The sequence below is a fragment of the Podarcis pityusensis genome, assembly GCF_964106645.2.
Source record: "Podarcis pityusensis genome assembly, chromosome: Z".
Lineage (NCBI taxonomy): Eukaryota > Metazoa > Chordata > Lepidosauria > Squamata > Lacertidae > Podarcis > Podarcis pityusensis.
This window is the reverse complement of record NC_138044.1, coordinates 47,156,077-47,174,366: the sequence shown is the minus strand read 5'-3', so window position 1 is coordinate 47,174,366 and position 18,290 is coordinate 47,156,077. Positions and strand designations below refer to the sequence as shown.

General features: G+C 49.2%; 1 protein-coding gene across 9 annotated transcripts in view; it reads left to right on the top strand.

Moving 5' to 3' along the window:
- The window catches only part of MED12 (mediator complex subunit 12), a 54,046-nt gene that overhangs the window by 18,087 nt on the left and 17,669 nt on the right, over window positions 1–18,290 (top strand). For all 9 annotated transcript variants that reach the window (XR_013981474.1, XM_080990033.1, XM_080990038.1 and 6 more), the window contains 19 exons: window positions 2,873–3,017; window positions 4,292–4,410; window positions 5,038–5,181; window positions 6,903–7,066; window positions 7,920–8,051; window positions 8,153–8,380; window positions 9,009–9,153; window positions 10,083–10,203; window positions 10,339–10,440; window positions 11,500–11,613; window positions 11,754–11,908; window positions 13,179–13,358; window positions 14,539–14,610; window positions 15,053–15,207; window positions 15,377–15,538; window positions 15,640–15,751; window positions 16,345–16,434; window positions 16,768–16,877; window positions 17,274–17,409. Coding sequence is in view for 8 of the 9 variants with exons in the window: in XM_080990033.1 (XP_080846159.1) it covers window positions 2,873–3,017; window positions 4,292–4,410; window positions 5,038–5,181; window positions 6,903–7,066; window positions 7,920–8,051; window positions 8,153–8,380; window positions 9,009–9,153; window positions 10,083–10,203; window positions 10,339–10,440; window positions 11,500–11,613; window positions 11,754–11,908; window positions 13,179–13,358; window positions 14,539–14,610; window positions 15,053–15,207; window positions 15,377–15,538; window positions 15,640–15,751; window positions 16,345–16,434; window positions 16,768–16,877; window positions 17,274–17,409 (2,586 nt within the window). In the remaining variant the exon portion in view is untranslated. The remainder of the gene's footprint in view (window positions 1–2,872; window positions 3,018–4,291; window positions 4,411–5,037; window positions 5,182–6,902; window positions 7,067–7,919; window positions 8,052–8,152; window positions 8,381–9,008; window positions 9,154–10,082; window positions 10,204–10,338; window positions 10,441–11,499; window positions 11,614–11,753; window positions 11,909–13,178; window positions 13,359–14,538; window positions 14,611–15,052; window positions 15,208–15,376; window positions 15,539–15,639; window positions 15,752–16,344; window positions 16,435–16,767; window positions 16,878–17,273; window positions 17,410–18,290) is intronic.

Here is an 18,290-nt window from a genome sequence, read left to right as displayed (position 1 = left end):
TATCAATATTTTATATTTTATTCTCGGTTTTTTCCCTTGCCGAATATATTTGGAGATATCTTTTTGCCATACATTGAAACAATCTGTCCTGCCAGTCACTGGAATCAATTGAAACAGAAATAACATTCTGGGCAACACATTTATGTTTATGGTCTACAGTCTACCTAATAATGAAAGATTCATTCTGTTCCAAATCTGCAAATTTCTTTTAATATCTTACCAGGTTTTTAAATAATTGTCTCTATATAAATTTATATTATTTGCTGTTACCCATACACCTAAATATTTAACCTTTCTTTCAATCTTTAAACTGGATAAATTTTGTAATTTGTTCTTACTCTCCTTCTTTATATTTTTAAGCAAGAGTTTGGTTTTACCTTTATTAATCTGCTACTTCGTCAATTTTTTAAAATCTCTTATAATACTTTGGGGATTGACTCTATTGGTTCTTCTGCAGATATCACCACATCATCTGCACATGCTTTTAATTCATATTGTCTCTGTTCCACTTTTACATCTTTAATCTTAACTACATCTTATTCTTTGTGCCAAAACTTCTAAAACTATTATAAACAACAAAGGTGACAACAGACAGCCTTGACTTGTTCCTTTAGTTATTTTACACTTCTCAGTCAGAACGCTATATACCATCAGCTTAGCTGACTGGTCAGTATATATTACCTTAACTCCTTTTATATAAGTGTCTCCACAACCCATATATTCTAAAACTTTAAACATAAAATCGCAGGAGACATTATGCTTTGTTTAGGAATCAAAATTATATAAGCATTCTTCCATGATTTTGGCAGCTCGCCCATATTTAAAATCATATTCATAATGTCCTTTAATGGTTGTTTTAGATAATCCTGCCAAGAATTTGTAGGTCTTGTTGTGTTTTGATGTAATGTGCACCATTGAAGGAAATCTTGTTTGGCACTTTTCCCCTTAAGGCTCTCTAAGTAGATTCTTTGTTGTGTGTGTTTTTCATATGTAAACAAGAACAATAGGTTGTGTATGATTTGGGTCTTGTGTTTCTGTTGGCGGAAGACACCAGTTGTGTATAAATTTATATTGCTAGATGGGAACAGGCCACTTAGTATGGTGTTTGAGGTGGCTTCTGCCTGCAGCAGTCCCTCTCCAACTTTTAGCACTGCAGAAATCCATCTGGGGTTTGACAAGCTGCATATTCCACCTGACACCACTTAATACCCTCCTCACCACTGCCTTCCGTGTAGTTGAGATGCTGTCACTTTCCCCTCATTACATCCTCAAGAACACGAGGGAGATATCATTTGCGGAAGTTGCTTCTGTGTGCTTGTCGAACTTCTCTGCAAACTTCTCTGCCCTTGACCTGCATCATTTGGGTTTTGCTACCTTTCTGGGTTAGAACAGGGTGGTCCAACATGCAGCCTTCAAGGCTTCTTTTGTCAGCCCTCAACATTTGACATCCCCCACCCCCCACCCCCGTGCTTGTGCTGCCTTCCCAAAGCCGAGTAACCATGGCACTTTGGGAAGGAGGTTTGAGGGCTCTGACAGTGTGCTAGTTAGTGCTTTCCCACCTTTCGGAAGAAGGTGGGAGGACTCTAGGAAATGTGAAAGCCCTGAGTTAGAACATGAATTTGTGCATGCTTCCTCTCCCCGCCCCCTGCCTAATTTATAAAAACATTAATGTGGCTGTCCCCCCATTTAAAAAAGGAAGTATGGTAACTAGCAGGGCTCGGCTACTGACACAAAACAAAGCGACCTATCACCCATCTTATTATGATTAATATTTATTAGCTGCTTTTTTCAGAAACATGAACTCAGAGTCACTTGGAAACAACTTGCAAAGTAGAAACTTGGAGGCAGCTTCATAGACTGTGATCTGGAGCGGGGTGGGGGCTGTGGCCCTCCTGATGTTGCTGGACTCCAACTCCCAGCAGCCCCAGCAGCCAGCATGGCCACTGGCAAGGGATGATCAGAGTACGAAGTCCAGCATCATCCGCTGGGCTACAACTTTTCCACCCTTGATCTAGTGCATGGTGCAGTGTGGCAAAGATGGCCAATGTGCCATATAAACTTTTCTCTGCCAGCTACTTTATGCATGTAGATTTAGGAGAGAGGGTACAGCTCAGTGGCAGAGTGTGTGCTTTGCATGCAGAACTTCCCAGGTCTGACTGCTGGCATTTTCAGCCAAAGGCTCTAGATAGGAGGTGATGGGAAAGATCTCATTTTCTGAGACTCTTGCAAACTGCTGAGGGACAAAGTAGGCCCATCATGGGCTGGGTGGACAAAAGTTCTGATTTACAACATGGCACCTTCCTATGAGCAACTCTTGCATTTTTATCAAAAGCATTTCCCACTGCCTGCTACGTTATGGAATGCTTTATGTTCTCTGCCTTGGTTCACCAACCCTGCACTAAAGAGTACTGTTTTTGGTTCAGCAGGCCAGACCTTTCTCTGGGCAACCCGCCTGTTGAAGTCCATTGTGCAGCACTTCCCAAGCGCCTGGAAGCCAGTTGGTGGTCAGGCGCTTGGGAACTGCCTTGCAAGGGGCTTTGCTGTTGCTGCAGCACCAAGCTGTTTGCATTGAAATGACCATTATAGCTGAGGTTTTCTCCCTCTATTTTGGCAGCAGTTTGAATGCTGGTGGAGGTGCACCTTGCTCCTGCCTAGTTGTCCCTTTGCAGCCACTCCAGTACCTGCCCACTGCACCTGACATCAGGTGTGGGGTAGGTGAGCATGGTTTAGGGGAAATGTCTTTGAGGTCCCCCACACCCTGCTTCATTGGGTTTGTGAGGTAGGCAAGGGCCTCTTAACACTGGTAGCTGGAAAACCTCCCCGCCTGGCATCAGCAGCTGACACCCATCCCTCCCAACCTCTTACTTCTCAGGAGGAGTCAAGCAGCCACGAATGCAACCAGCGGCTGGTGGTCCTTTTTGGTGTTGGGAAGCAGCGTGATGAGGCACGGCATGCCATCAAGAAGATAACCAAAGATATCCTGAAGGTGTTAAACAGGAAGAGCACAGCAGAGACAGGTCTGTGGGGCACCTGTGTGTCCAAAGAGCAGGGTTTCCCAAACTTGGGTCTCCAGCCGTTGTTGTGGGACTACAACTCCCATAGTCCCTACCTAGCAAGACCAGTGGACAGGGATGATGGAAATTGTAGTCCAAAAACAGTTGGAGTCCCAAAGTTGGGAAACCCTGTGTTATGGGATCGTGCACTTTACATGGGGCTTCTTTTGAACACTGGAAAGGACAATGTGTTCAAAATATGGCAGTGCTTGTGGGTGAGATCACATTTGGAAAGTATTGAAATAATTGTGTTGGCTTCCTGGCCTACTTCAGAGTGCTGCTTTTGAACCAAGTGGCCTGTGACCAGGTTACCTGAATGGTCATCTCCAATATCACTATCATCTTATTGTTACCATTATTACATTTCTTACCTGCATTATGTTTCTTCACCGTAAGGTCCCAGGGCCACATTACAGCAGTGATATTAAAGTCAGTTAAAGCAATTTACAGTCAGAAGAACAGGGCAGCTCCTAGAAACACACACCTCAGGTGTAGAATGCCAGAATAAAGAGGTGCGTGTTCAGCACGGGACAGAAGCTGTCCTGTGAAGATCCTACATGTGCCTCTGTGGGGAGTGAATTCCATAGCTTAAGTGCTGCCACAGATAGTGAACACTCTCCTGGGCTGCTTTCATGTCCTAAACCTCTGAGGGTGGTGGAGCTACCAAGAGGATCTTAACATATGAGAGGGTCTCCAGGGAAGGAAGCAGCATTTCCAATATCTGGGGCCTAATTATTTAGGGCTTTGAACACTAATTTGACCACCTTCATTTGATCCTGGTAATGAACTGATGATCTGCCAGCCTGCTAAGGTCATCCTCTGAAGGCCTCCTGCAAAGGTTAGGTGAGCAACACCTGGAGAGGAGGCTTTTTATTTTGAGGCACCTAGCCTATGGAATGCTATCTTCCAGGATATTCAGGGGCCCTCTCCGAGATACGTTTCGGGCACCAGGTTAAAAACCACTCTGTTTGCTAAGGTTCTTTGGGGGACAATAATATACAGTGCTTCTAATTCCCAACTACCATACTGTAAACTGCTGCTTTTTGTACTTACCGAGTAATTGCAAAACTCATTGCCATTTTCACATTGATTTTCTACTGACATTGTATCGCTTATGGTTTTCCTGAAGCTGCTCTTTGTGTTTATGCAAATGGAAAATGTGGGGCTTACATTTCTAAGCAAAAGCTAAGCAGCAGTCGTCTGGTTTTGTTTTGTTTTTCCTCCTTCCTTCTGTATAGGGGGAGAGGAGGGACAGAAAAGGAAACGGAACAAGCCAGAGGCCTTCCCAACAGCCGAGGACATCTTTGCTAAGTTCCAACACCTTTCTCACTTTGACCAGCACCTTGTCACCTCTCAGGTGTGTGCCTTGTGCGTGAGGACAGGGATCTCCTTTGGTCATGTGCCTTTCAGCTGACTACTGAAAGGCACATGTGTCTCAGGGGCAGAGCATGTGCTATGTACATAGAAAGTCCCAGGTTCAATCCCTGGCATCTCTGGTCTATAGTTTCACGCAGCAGATGTTGAGAAAAAGAAAGAAAGAAAGCTGCTGCTGGTCAGTGAAGACAGTATTGGGCTACACCAGGCATGCAGATCCTTCTTCAGGCCATGGGCCATATTCCATTGTGTGCAAGTTTTTTTGGGGGGGATGCCAGTGGTGGGTGTGGCCAAAGTAGGCATGGCCAGACACACCTACACACCCCGCTCTCCATCCTTCATCCAGGCAAGCAAGAGATCCCATCACAGTGCAAGGACACATTCCACCCAGGTAAAGTCCCTAGAGGAGGGGACAGAACAGGGCCAGTGAGGGGCGTGGCCTGGGGAGGGGGCATGGTCCGGGACAGACAGAGAGGCCTGGAGGGCTGCACCTGGACCTCCCCAGGGCTGACACCCACCCACCCCAGGCGACGTGGACCAACGGGCTGCCTTGATGCAAGGCAGCGGCTTTGTAATTGGTGGCTGTTGACCCCCTGCTCCCCAACTCCAGGTATCGCGCAACGTCTTAGAGCAGATCACCAGCTTTGCCTTAGGGATGTCCTACCACCTGCCCCTGGTGCAGCACATCCAGTTCATCTTCGACCTGATGGAGTACTCGCTCAACATCAGTGGGCTCATCGACTTCGCCATCCAGGTGGGCATCTCGAAGCTGGGGGCTGATGATAGAAGCCGCTTCGGTCCCCTCTTCATTTCTCTCCCTCCCATCTTCCTTATAGCAGCCTTTCCAGCCTGGTACCCTTTAGATGTTTCAGACTACATCTCCACCTGCACCCATCAGCACAGCTGGCTTGGGCTGTTGCGAATGGTGGTCCAAGGCACCTGGATGGCACTTGGTTGGGTCCTGCTGCTGTATGCCTTGACCCCACCCCTTCCAGAAACCTTGTGCTTGGTTAAGTCAGGGGTGGAGAAAGCAATCGTCTTTCAAACATGGTTGGACTCACAGTTCCCATCTTCTCCAATGGTCAGGTGATGCAGCAGAGCTCTTCTTATGTTACCAAATACAATAGCAGTGAAAGGATAGCAGTGAGAATGAACAGACAGAACAAAATTGTACACACCAAATGGAAGTGCATGTAATACAGTGGTACCTCTGGATGCGAACAGGATCCAACCCAGAGCCCTGTTCGCATCCTGAGTAGAACATAACACGCGTGTGCTTGGGTTGTGTTTCGCTGCTTCCGCGCATGCATGTTATGTCATTTTGAGCGTCTGCATGAGCGGTGAAACCCGGAAGTAACCCGCTCCATTACTTCCAGGTTGCCACAGAGCGTAACTTGAAAACGCTCATCCTGAAGCATATTTAACCCGAGATATGACGGTACACAAACCGTTTGCACCTTACTGTTGTTAGTCCAGAGGGAGAGAGGCGTCCAAGTGAGCTGTCCACCCACCAACCAGGATCAGAGCATCTTCTCTGTTCTTTCCTCTCATGTTCTGCCTTTTGTATTTCATAAAAGAGAAGTCTGCTTCTTGCCTTTCTCCAGTCTGCTTCTCCCTCCTCTGTTCCATAGGAACACCAGAAGAGCCCTGCTGGGTCAGGCCAAGGCCCAGAACCATGTTATTGTACAGTGGTGAACCAGGTTCGCTTGAGAATGCCGCAAGCAGGACAGGAGTGCAATAGTGCTCTTTTCACTTGTGCTCCCCAGCAACTTATTCTGGAGCATGCTGTCTCTGATACTGGAGATACTTTAGTACAATGTTTCTCAAACCTGAGTCTCCACCTGTTTTTGGATTTTAGTTCACATCATCCCTGACCACTGGCTCTGCTAGCTTGTTGTAGTCCAGCAAACCTTGAAGCTGAGCTGCCTCGAGATAAATCTCGCGGCTTCATTTACCAAAACAAAAAGCAAAACTTGGATACGTTTTCACTTTAAAAGGCCCATCACTTGCCACTGTGATGCCTGGCCTGCAAACTCTGGTTTGATTATGTTCTCCAGACCCAAGATTCCAAGCTGTTGTTTGCAGCTGGTTGGTGATCCTGGTTTGGAGGCTATGTGCAAGTCACAGCTTCCTGGGTCAGGTGTTACAACAAATTGTGGCTTTGCCCCAAAGGGAAAAGTAATTCATTGAAGCATGTGGGAGAGAGGAGGGACTGTGTGAGCACAAAGCCCCGTGGGGAATTGGCCACTGGCTACTTAGAGAGTTCATGGGTGAGGGGGCCACAGACCTACATCTCCAAGCCCCTCACTATTATTTTGGAAAACTTCAACTCCTGACCTATTTCTGTCAACAGAAACAGAAACAGAAACAGAAACAGCTTTTGTAAGGGGCTGGGGATGGTGGTCTGTGAACTAGTCTGCTGTGTCATTCACACATGCCTCCTTTAATCCTTACATTTTCTTGTGTTGAATCCAGCTGCTGAATGAGCTGAGTGTGGTGGAGGCAGAGCTGCTGCTGAAGTCCTCTAACCTGGTGGGCAGCTACACCACCAGCCTGTGCCTGTGCATCGTGGCCGTGTTGCGGCACTATCATTCCTGCCTTATCCTGAATCAGGACCAGATGGCTCAAGTATTCGAAGGGTAGGAATCCAGTGCTTCTCAGCTGCTGCTCTAAGGGTGTCAGGGGCCTAGCATTGCGTAAGAGCTTCTTGTTGGTGCAGCTCCCCATCCTTAATGCCCAGAAATGCCCTGCATTGCCCCCTGCATGTTGAGTTTCCCCTCACCACCCTGCCTTCCATCACAGTTTCTCTCACTTTATTTGTAAACCTGTTGCTACATTTATAGCCCACCATTTTTTCCAAGGAGCTCGAGGTGGCATACATGTTTCTCCCCCTCCCTTCCACTTTTAATCCTCACAACAATCGTGTCAGGGACTGGCAGGATGCTGATGAGTGTGCCTGAGGGGAAAGGGGGCTGGAGTCATGAGAAGGGGGCAGTGGTTTGTGGGGACCTGTACTAGTCAGTAGGCAAGAGTCAGAGGCAGGGAAAGCTTCGGAGATGGGAGGCAGGACACAGGATTGGTCAGAAAAAGAGGAGGAAGAGGCAGGTTGGGCAAGTGAAGGGCTAGGAGTTTTGCTGCCCTTTCTTGCACCATTGTCTCCCAGAACCAGGAGGGGATTGAAGAGGAAAGCACAGAGGCAGCTTCCACACAGGCGTAGTCTCCGGCTGTGTGCACACAGGCCTTCAGGGGGAGATACATAAACTGGTGGAGGGTGTGTGGCCCTCTGTTGCTGCAAGTGCTCCATAGAGCACAGACCTGGGAATAGCTGCCTATACACCAGACTGGTGATGGGGAGGGGGTGCGCTGATGACAGAAGGCTAGGCTGAGAGACTGTGGCTTGCCCCAAGGTGACCAAGTGGAGGATTGGAACCCTCCCTGACTTAATCCAACCCTCTCACCACTCCTTCACCCTGCTTTCTTCTGCCCCTTCAGGTTGTGTGGGGTGGTGAAGCACGGCATGAACCGCTCCGACGGATCTTCTGCAGAACGCTGCATCCTAGCGTACCTCTATGACCTCTACACTTCCTGCAGCCACCTGAAGAGTAAATTTGGAGAGCTGTTCAGGTGAGCTCCATCTGGCTGTCTAGGGAGGTGACGCAGGGAAGTGCGTTTTGTTTCTCCTACCTAAAAGGTCCTCATCCACCTTCCTTCCTTCTCCCCACCAGCGACTTCTGCTCCAAGGTGAAGAACACCATCTACTGCAATGTGGAGCCATCCGACTCGAACATGCTGTGGGAGCCCTTGTTCATGATCGACACCATCGAGAATCCGTCGGCCCACAACTTTACCTACACCAACCTGGGCAAGAGCCTCACCGACAACCCGGCCAACCGCTACAGCTTTGTGTGCAACGCCCTCATGCACGTTTGTGTGGGGCACCACGACCCTGATCGGTGAGAGCTGGACTAGGCTGGTTGGGCCTCTGGGCTGGGCTGCCTCTCCTCTTAGTGACACTTTTTAACCATGTAAGGGCTCTGGATGGGCTAGACTAGAGCAGAGCCGTCCGGCCCACCAGCCCTTCTCCTACAGGGGCCAACAGGCACTTCAGAAGAAAAGTATGGAGCCAATAGGCCTTGCCTACATTTTTGCGTCCCTCCTAGAAGCATATAGCATTTAAAAAAAAAAAATTTAAAAATTGTGATGCTTTTCATACTGCTTGATTGTAAGTGGAAAGCCTCGAAGCGATTTACAAAAAGAATAAACCAATAAATTCACCATAAAAAACCAGTTGAGAACAATTATTTAATACCTTCAGAAATAATTAAAAGTCACTGATAAGCTAAAACTAGGATCAAAACACCGAGATCAAAAGAGCCATTCTACATTTCTGGACAGACCTGCCTAAAGAAGTGCAGGTCTTAAGAGGTATACTGCCTCTGCACGTGGAGGTTCCATTTGACCGCCACAATTAAATAACCACTGCTTAGGTTACTTCTCCATTTAGTATGTCTTAATCGCCTCTTTTGAAGCCATTCAGGCCAGGGGCCGTCATCACCACCACCAATGCCTTTCCTTGCGCAGGGTCAACGACATCGCGATCCTGTGCGCTGAACTGACGGGCTACTGCAAGTCACTCAGTGCCGAGTGGCTGGGTGTGCTGAAGGCTTTGTGCTGCTCCTCCAACAATGGGACTTGTGGCTTCAATGACCTCCTCTGCAATGTGGACGTAAGGGCAGTGCCTGAGCTGTGATGGGGGGGGGGGACATTGGAGCTGTGCTGGATAGAGTGTGCGTGGAGGCTGCTGAGGGTACCTGGAGAAGCGTCAGGGTGTGAAATCCTTGAGCAACTCAAGGAAATACACAGGATGGTAGAAAGAGGAAAGGCACCTGTTTTACACACAGAAGGTCACAGGCTCAATCCTGGCATCTCCTGGTAGGGAATCTGCCTGAAACCCTGGAGAGCAACTGCTGGCCAGTGTAAACAATACTGAGCAAGATAGGCCAATGGTCTGGCTCAGTTCGAAGCAGCTTCCTGTGTTCCTATGTCTGCTGCTAGCTACATATATACTGTGGAGTGCTGCATTTATCTGAAGGGCTTTACCCTGAGGAATTTTAATCTCTGTCACAAGACATTTCTTTTTTCATTTCTTTACCTTTTCTCTCTCTCTTTATTCTGTTATTATTCCCTTTAACATTCTCTCGTACTATATTTTGGTAAGAACTGCATGCAGGTGAAAGTGACAGACAGTTGGTAAAGGACCCTGTGTGAGAGGCAGGGAGGTGAGATCCCAGGGTCAGAGGCTGGGGGAAGAAAGGGATGCTCCCAGGTGAGAGCTTGGAGGATGCTACCTTTTCTTATGGGACAAAAGTTAAGGAGAGAGAGGACTTTTTGTAATTTTTAATCCTTTCTCTTTTATCTCTTTCCTTCTTTTTTTGTTTTGTTTTTGTTTAGCTCAGTTTGTTTCTTAATTATATTATGAAAAGTCTTAATAAAACTTTATTTAAAAGAAAGAAAGAGAAAGATAAATACTCCCCAGCCTGAGGCTATGGCATGACGAGGTCTTGTGTGTGGATTGCTCTTGAGTGATTCCAGTTCCACAGAGGCAACTTTTTTTTAATTAAAGAAGTCTCAGCTGTGGCCTTCTCCTTCCCTTAGGTGAGTGACTTGTCTTTCCATGACTCCCTTGCCACGTTCGTGGCCATCCTCATTGCTCGCCAGTGCCTCCTCCTCGAGGACCTGATCCGCTGTGCTGCCATCCCTTCGTTGCTCAATGCTGGTGAGTGCCTGCTTGCAGTGGCTGGGACCCTGCTGCCTAGTAAGGGGCCTTGCAAATGGAGGCCTGCCCACCCTCCTTGAAAAGTAGAGGGTCAGCTCACATCAACCTGCCACCGGTGGTTTTACCTTTCTGCAGCTTGCAGCGAGCAGGACTCGGAACCCGGAGCCCGCCTGACCTGCCGGATTTTGCTCCACCTCTTCAAGACCCCGCAGCTGAACCCCTGCCAGCAGGACAGCAGTAAGTGATCGCTCCTTTGGGGCTTTTCCTCTTCCGTGTCTCTTCTTGCCCTGATGGAGGATGCTGCTCTCCCCGAACCCTCTTTCCTGCTGTGCAGTTTCATGGTCAACCTGTTGGCTGCTGACAGTTGTCTCTTCAGCCTATGGGGCAGAGCATCCCCCATGGGGTGGTGTCTGCAAGTTCTTCCCTTAACTCCATTAACTGATCCTAAACAGACACTCTTTTACCACCTTTTCCTTGCTTCCTCGCTTGCTGTGTCTCCTGACTTGGCTAGCTGGTGACATCTGCCCTTCTTTCTCATGGCTGGTCAAAACCACCTTCCCACATAGACTGAGCCAGCCTTTGCCCTGGTGGCCAGTCAGGCCTCTGGTGCCTTATGGTGACTCCCTGTGGCCACAGTAATGCACTGGATGGCCCTAAATATCTACACAGTAGCTACTAGCTGGGATGGCTAAATGGAAGTCTCCATTTATTGCTGGGATGCAGACCCTGTGACAGTCTCAAGAGTTATCAGACTCCAACTCCCATAACCTCTAGCCATTGGTCATGCTGGCTAAGCATGATATGAACCCCTCTTGGGGCTCCTCTTAGGTTGAGAGCCAGCAGGTGTCTTGAGCCCTGTGGCTGGGTCTGGCCACCATTCCATTCCATTCGCTTGATTGTCAAGGAAAAACCCAAAAGCAGTTTACAAAAAAATTTAAAAAACAGGAGAGTAACTTTGTAGGCTTATTTACAGGGCTACCATAACTGTTTCCAAAAAGATCACAAAGAAACCAAGATCTGCCCAATGTCCCAGGGAGGAGGCCAGAAAACACTTCTCACAATGTCCTGAAGGCTCCATTCTTGACCAGAATTTTTATCACTGTAGCTTTCCCAAGCACCACGGCTTTAACAATAAGCAATGGCTAAATGTTTTGTACAATGACACCATCCTGGCTGCTCTGTGTTCACCAGCTACTGCATTGCCTTTGGGTGCCTTTTTGTCTCCCAGCTTGGTCTGTAGTATTCATAGTCGGTTCACAGCAAGAGCTTTTCCCTTCCCTTGTCACCTTGCTACAGGCAAGCCGTCAGTGGGCATCCGCTCTTCCTGCGATCGACACCTGCTGGCTGCTTCCCAGAACCGCATTGTGGACGGAGCTGTGTTTGCTGTGTTGAAGGCTGTCTTCGTACTGGGTATGTGCCTGGGGAATGTAGGTTCCTGTCTCCAGGACGGTGAGGAGATGGGCACAGTCCTGCCTCATCTGAGAGGCACAGCAACATGTGGCCGTTACATGTGGGTCTCTGCCCTGGGTGACCCTTGCTCCTGGTTGCAGGGGACGCCGAACTGAAGGGCTCTGGCTTTTCCCATCCGGCCGGGGTGGATGATCTTGTGGAAGACGACAAGAAGCCTGCAAGCCGGATGGTCTCCATAGAGACAGCCAGCCTGGACGTTTATGCCAAGTACGTCCTGAGGAGCATCTGTCAGCAGGTGAGCATAGTGGGCTTCGTTTGCCCTTCTGTTGCTCCTGCCTCCCGTTCCACAGAGACATGGATGGTGGACAGGTTTCAGCCAGAGTTCTGGCTTGTTGTGTGAGGTCCCCATGGGTTTGTTGACATGCCTTAGAAAACTCTGGGGCCATGGTTGAGTTCCAGAATATGAATGGACATGGGGACTGTTCTTATTGAGACCCACAACCTGCAGACCTTGGCGGAGAAATCAGACGAGGGAATGTTCAGTCTACATCCAGTGGGTTAGGAATTGCCCCTGGCACTTCCTTTGTGGCCCTCATGGACAGAGCCCTACCACTGTCCTCAAATTCAGAGGATTTCCACAGAAGCCAGAGGCTGCAAAATAAGGTGAAGGCCCTCTAACGATGATGAAGATGGTGATTTTAACCAAGCAGTCAGCAGCTCTTGGGAGACACTCCAGGTCTGGTCAGCCGACCCTTAGACATCAGTCCCCTGCAGAGACAATGTTTACAATAGCTTCCCTTAGCAGGTGCCCTTGGAGCTATCCAAGGTCCTGTTCTTTTCATTACGCTACAGTGGTACCTCTGATTACAAACGCTTCTGGTTATGAATGCTTCAGGTTATGAGCTCCGCTAACTCGGAAGTAGCTGCTCTTGGCTGCAAACTTTGCCCCAGGATGTGAACAGAAATCGTGCACCAGAGGCACGCATGCAGCGGGAGGCCCCATTAGCAAAAGTGCGCCTCAGGATAAGAATGGTTTCAGCTTAAGAATGGACCTCCAGAACAAATTAAGTTCGTAACCAGAGGTACCACTGTATTGTGAACTTCAAACTCCCACAGACCGAGACTGTCCTTTCTCCTTCCCTGCCCTGCAGCTTTAGACTTATTAAGCACCTCTTCTAGGGAGTGTCTCCCTCTACAGTGCAAGAGAAAGGGCCCAGTGTGGGAGCCTTGGCTCACTCTACAGCAGTCCAGCTGTGACTCAGCTGGCCAGAGGCTGCTCGTTGCCTTGTGTCATGTGACTTTGGTAACATGCTTGGCAGGGCAGGTTGCCTGCAAGAACTGTAAAGTGTGACCGGCAAAGCATGGCCGCATCCTTGAAACAAACTCCTCCAAGAAGCTTGTGTGTCCAGATGCCAGGGCTGTGTGCATGGAGCAGCAGCCAGTGCAGACCAGCAAAAGTGGTGTGGTGAAGAGGCACCAGCCTTTTCAGATGGTGGGTCCCAGAGGCAAGGCCTCCCAGGTTGAGTTGGGCACTGTCACCCCTGTATGCTCTCTTCCACCTGCAGGAGTGGGTGGGTGAGCGGTGCTTGAAATCTTTGTGTGAAGACAGCAATGACCTGCAGGATCCTGTCCTGAGCAGCACCCAGGCCCAAAGGCTGATGCAACTGATCTGTTACCCACACCGGCTGCTCGACAACGAGGAGGGCGAGAATCCCCAGCGGCAGAGGATCAAGCGCATCTTACAGGTGCAAGCAGCTACAGTTTCCTTGGGGCATTGCTAAACATAGACTTCCCAGTGGGCTGCAGGGCAAGCCTGCATTGTGATTGAAGGTCGTGGCAGTGTGAGCTCCAGTGAGAGCCTTGCTCTTTACAATTCACTGCTAAATTCAGCAGACTCTCACTTTAATTTTTGTTAAATCTTTCTAGACCCTTAGGATGCAAGAATGTTTAATTGCATACATGGGAAATGCTAGCAAGAGGATATTCTGTGATTGGAAGATGAGACTTCTTTTTTTCTTCTTCTTCTTCCTAAAAATCTAGTGCAAGCAAGGTGCAAAATAATTAGATAGATTCACTTTTGCTTAGCTTCTATAATTGAGGTTGGTCACTTAACAATCAGCCTGCATCAGCACAGAATTAATTTCTCCCAGCTCCTCTTCCTTTAAACATGGCCCTGTTCATAGGTTTGTAAGGAAGATGCATTTTGGGGTGTGTAAAAGAAGGCTATGGGACAGCTGGAAAAATAAATAAACATGGGGCTACCTTTGAAGCTGACTCAGAAACTGCAATGAATCCAGAATGCGGCAGTTAGACTGGTGACTGGGAGTGGCCGCTGGGACCATATACCTCCGGTGCTGAGAGACCTGCATTGACTTCCAGTACGTTTCCGAGCACAATTCAAAGTGTAGGTGCTGACCTTTAAAGCCCTACACGGCCTTGGTCCTGTATACCTGAAGGAGCGTCTCCACCCGCATTGATCAGCCCGGACACTGAGATCCACCTCCAAGGGGCTTCTGGTGGTTCCCTCACTGTGAGAATTGAGATTACAGGGAACCAGGCAGGGAGCCTTCTCGGTAGTGGCACCTGCCCTGTGGAATGCCCTTCCATCAGATGTCAAGGAAATAAGCAACTATCCTAATTTTAAAAGACATCTGAAGGCAGCGCTGTTTAGGGAAGTTTTTAATGTTTAATGCTGTATTGTGTTTTTAATATTCAATTGGAAGCCGCCCAGAGTGGCTGAGGAAACCCAGCCAGATGGGCAGGGTATAAATAATCATTCATTCATTCATTCATTCTAGAACAGCAAAGGGTGCCAAAAAAATTCAGTCTTGCACTGGGAAAGTAGAGGAGGGGTAGAAATGCAAGTGAGTTTTACTGCCACAGCAAGCAGGTGGGTGATGGGCACCTTGTCTGTTTTTGTTCCAGAACCTGGACCAGTGGACAATGCGACAGTCATTGCTTGAGCTGCAGCTCATGATCAAGCAGACGGCAAACAACGTAAGCATCCAGTGCCACATTTGGGGATAGCATAGGAATGATGGGGGTATTCAAGGGCCACTCTCCTCATGTTTGTGTGCAGCAACATAGTAACACAGAAAGCTGCCTTATACTGAATCCAAACCCTTGGTCCTTCTTGTGCTGTAATTATCTATATTGACTGGCAGCAACTCTCCAGGGTTTCAGGCAGGGAGTCCCAGTCCTGTCTGAAGATGCTTGGAATCAAACTTGGGACCTTCTGCATGCAAAGCAGATGCTCTCCCACGGAGCTATGGCTCTTCCCCAGCATCAGATGTGATTGCAAAGGGTGCTCAGAAGGGGCGAGTGCCTGGGGCAGGGAGTTGGAGAGTGAACAAGTGGCAACAGACTTTTTGACACGGGGACCTCTTTGGAGCAAACAAGGAAGTTGGCTGCTCAAAAGCTCCGTTTCACCTCTCTGCAGCAGGAAATGAACTCCCTCCTGGAGAACATTGCCAAGGCCACCATCGAAGTGTTCCAGCAGTCAGCTGAGACCAACTCGGCCAGCAACGGCATCGTCAGCCTTTGCAGCTCCACAAGCTTTGTGCCAGCAAGCACCAAAGCCAAGCCCATCCTCAGGTAAGCGTCTGCAAGAAGGCACAGGAGAACAGGTCAGTGGTGGGAAGGGATTCCTGCAAAAAAAACAAGGAAGTTTGTAAGGAAAAAAAGAAATTTGCAGGAAATGAGGAAGCTTGCAGGAAATAATAAGGAGAGGTTTACCACAACTCTTCTTGCCTGCCTTCCCCAGCTCCTTGGAGAGGTCAGGTGTGTGGCTGGTGGCCCCTCTCATTGCCAAGCTCCCAACTTCTGTGCAAGGCTACGTGTTGAAGGCTGCAGGAGACGAGCTGGAGAAAGGGCAGCATTTGGGGTCCTCATCCCGCAAGGAACGGGACCGCCAGAAACAGAAGAGGTGAGGGGGCCCAAAGGAGAAGGAGGCTGGGTTTGGGGAGGCTGTCTTAGAAGCCATCACTCAACCCTTCTCTCTTTCTTCGCACCATGGTGCACCTGCAGCATGTCCCTGCTGAGCCAGCAGCCTTTTCTGTCCCTGGTCTTGACCTGCCTGAAAGGCCAGGATGAGCAGCGTGAGGGCCTCCTCACTTCCTTGTACAGCCAAGTTCAGCAGGTAAGATCTTTGCTGCGGCCACATCAGAAGTGCAAAGTGACCCTTTCCGCAACTCCCACTATGATTCTTGGGAAGAGCACAGGTGGTGGCGTGAGTGTTAAAACTAAGGGGCTCCAGAGAACATGCACCATTGGTCTGTCTAACTTAGTGTTGTCCACACTGACTGGTGGCATTTCTCTAGGTTTCCAGGGACATAGGAAGCTGCCTTATACCAAGTTATACCATTGGTCAATCAACAGTGATTGGCAGTGACTCTTGAGGGTTTCAAGCAGGGGACATTGCCTGCTCTACCTAGAGATGCCAGGGATTGAACCTGGAATTTACTGCCCCAGAAGCCCTTCCTGCAAAATCCCCAGGGCATGTTCAATGGCTGTGGTTGTGGGAGGGAGGGAGAAAAAGAGGGAGGGTACTTCGGTCATCCCTGGAGCTATTTTCTTGCCTCATATGGAGGCCTGAGCACATGTTTTGTTCTTCATGCATTGAGTCGCAGGAGCATGTTAAGGGTGGCGTTGCTCTGAGCATCTGGGGCTGTGGGGCTGGACACTCCATGCTTGGCCTTTAGCCAGATGCAAGTCTCCTCTCTGCCCACCTAGATTGTGACCAACTGGCGAGAAGATCAGTACCAGGATGACTGCAAAGCAAAGCAGCTGATGCACGAGGCGCTGAAGCTGAGGCTCAATCTGGTAAGTGCCAGGGGAGGTGGGGCACAAGTTCCTCTGGCTTCCAAGGTGCTGCCAGAAAAAAAGAACAAGGAATGTCTCCAGCTGGCAGGACCATAAGCCTGAGGATTGGACCCAACCTTTTTCTCCTGACTCACCTTTGTTCCTCTGCCTTGCACAAACTAGGGAGGGTCTGTTCTAGTTAATGTGGCTTGACTGTGCCAGCGTGGTGGGGACACTTGGTGCTTGTCCTCTCCTTCCCTCTCCATCAGGGTTCCCCATAGGTGTTGTGCTCATTGTGCCATCCTCCAAGCGTGCTTCCTTCGGGCCAACGCAGCCTCTTCTTCTCGTTCTTAGGTGGGAGGCATGTTTGACACGGTGCAGCGCAGCACCCAGCAGACCACAGAATGGGCTGTGCTCCTCTTGGATATCATCAGCAGTGGCACTGTTGACATGCAGTCTAACAAGTGAGTGCTTTGGTGCGCACGCACACATACTTCCTCCATCAACTGTGCCGAGTCAGGAAAGGCAGCAGGCTCAGCCTGAACCTTGTTGAGTTCATCCCTGATGCCACTGGATGACAGTGGAGGAGCTGAGGTGTGTGTGCCAAACCATCCCATCATTTCAGCAGGGCCTGGGAAGAAGGGATGCGCCTAAGGAATGCAGGCTCCCGGCCCTTGGAGGCATCCTTGCCCTTGGGTCTTAATGTCAGGAGGGCACCCAAGGTGGTGGTTGTTTTGACATGGGTGACCACAGCGGCGTTCCCTGCCGTTTAGAAATGCAGGTTGGGACTGGGACAACAGCGGCTGCAGTTCCATTTCCTCCTGTGACCTTCTCCCCTTTCTCTTGCTCTAACCCGGCAGCGAGCTCTTCACCACAGTGCTGGACATGCTGAGTGTGCTTATCAATGGTACACTAGCGGCAGATATGTCCAGCATCTCACAGGGCAGCATGGAGGAAAATAAGCGGGCCTACATGAACCTGGTCAAGAAACTCCGAGTAAGTAGGAGCCCACCTTGGAATTCTGTGCCCCTTCCCTCTGGCTCTTGGGGCTCTACCCTGCCACAACCCCTACTGGCCTGCTTCACACACCCATTGGGTGCTTTTGCCTGGCTGGAAGATGTGCTTGAACTATGATAATACCTCTTGCAGAGAGAGGGATATTCATTCCGAGGACCTGGCCGAGTGTACAGATGTAGAAACTGAACTCATTGGGTGGCGCTGTGGTCTAAACCACTGAGCCTCTTTGGCTTGCTGATCAGAAGGTGAACAGGTGACACCAAACTGGGAGGGGTGCCTAACACCCCAGAGGACAGGATCACACTTCAAAACGACCTTGACAGATTAGAGAACTGGGCCAAAACAAACAAGAGATGAATTTTAACAGGGAGAAATGTAAAGTATTGCACTTGGGCAAAAAAAATGAGAGGCACAAATACAAGATGGGGGACACCTGGCTTGAGAGCAGTACATGTGAAAAGGATCTAGGAGTCTTGGTTGACCACAAACTTGACATGAGCCAACAGTGTGACGCGGCAGCTAAAAAAGCCAATGCAATTCTGGGCTGCATCAATAGGAGTATAGCATCTAGATCAAGGGAAGTAATAGCGCCACTGTATTCTGCTCTGGTCAGACCTCACCTGGAGTACTGTGTCCAGTTCTGGGCACCACAGTTCAAGAAGGACACTGACAAACTGGAACGTGTCCAGAGGAGGGCAACCAAAATGGTCAAAGGCCTGGAAACGATGCCTTATGAGGAACGGCTAAGGGAGCTGGGCATGTTTAGCCTGGAGAAGAGGAGGTTAAGGGGTGATACGATAGCCATGTTCAAATATATAAAAGGATGTCACATAGAGGAGGGAGAAAGGTTGTTTTCTGCT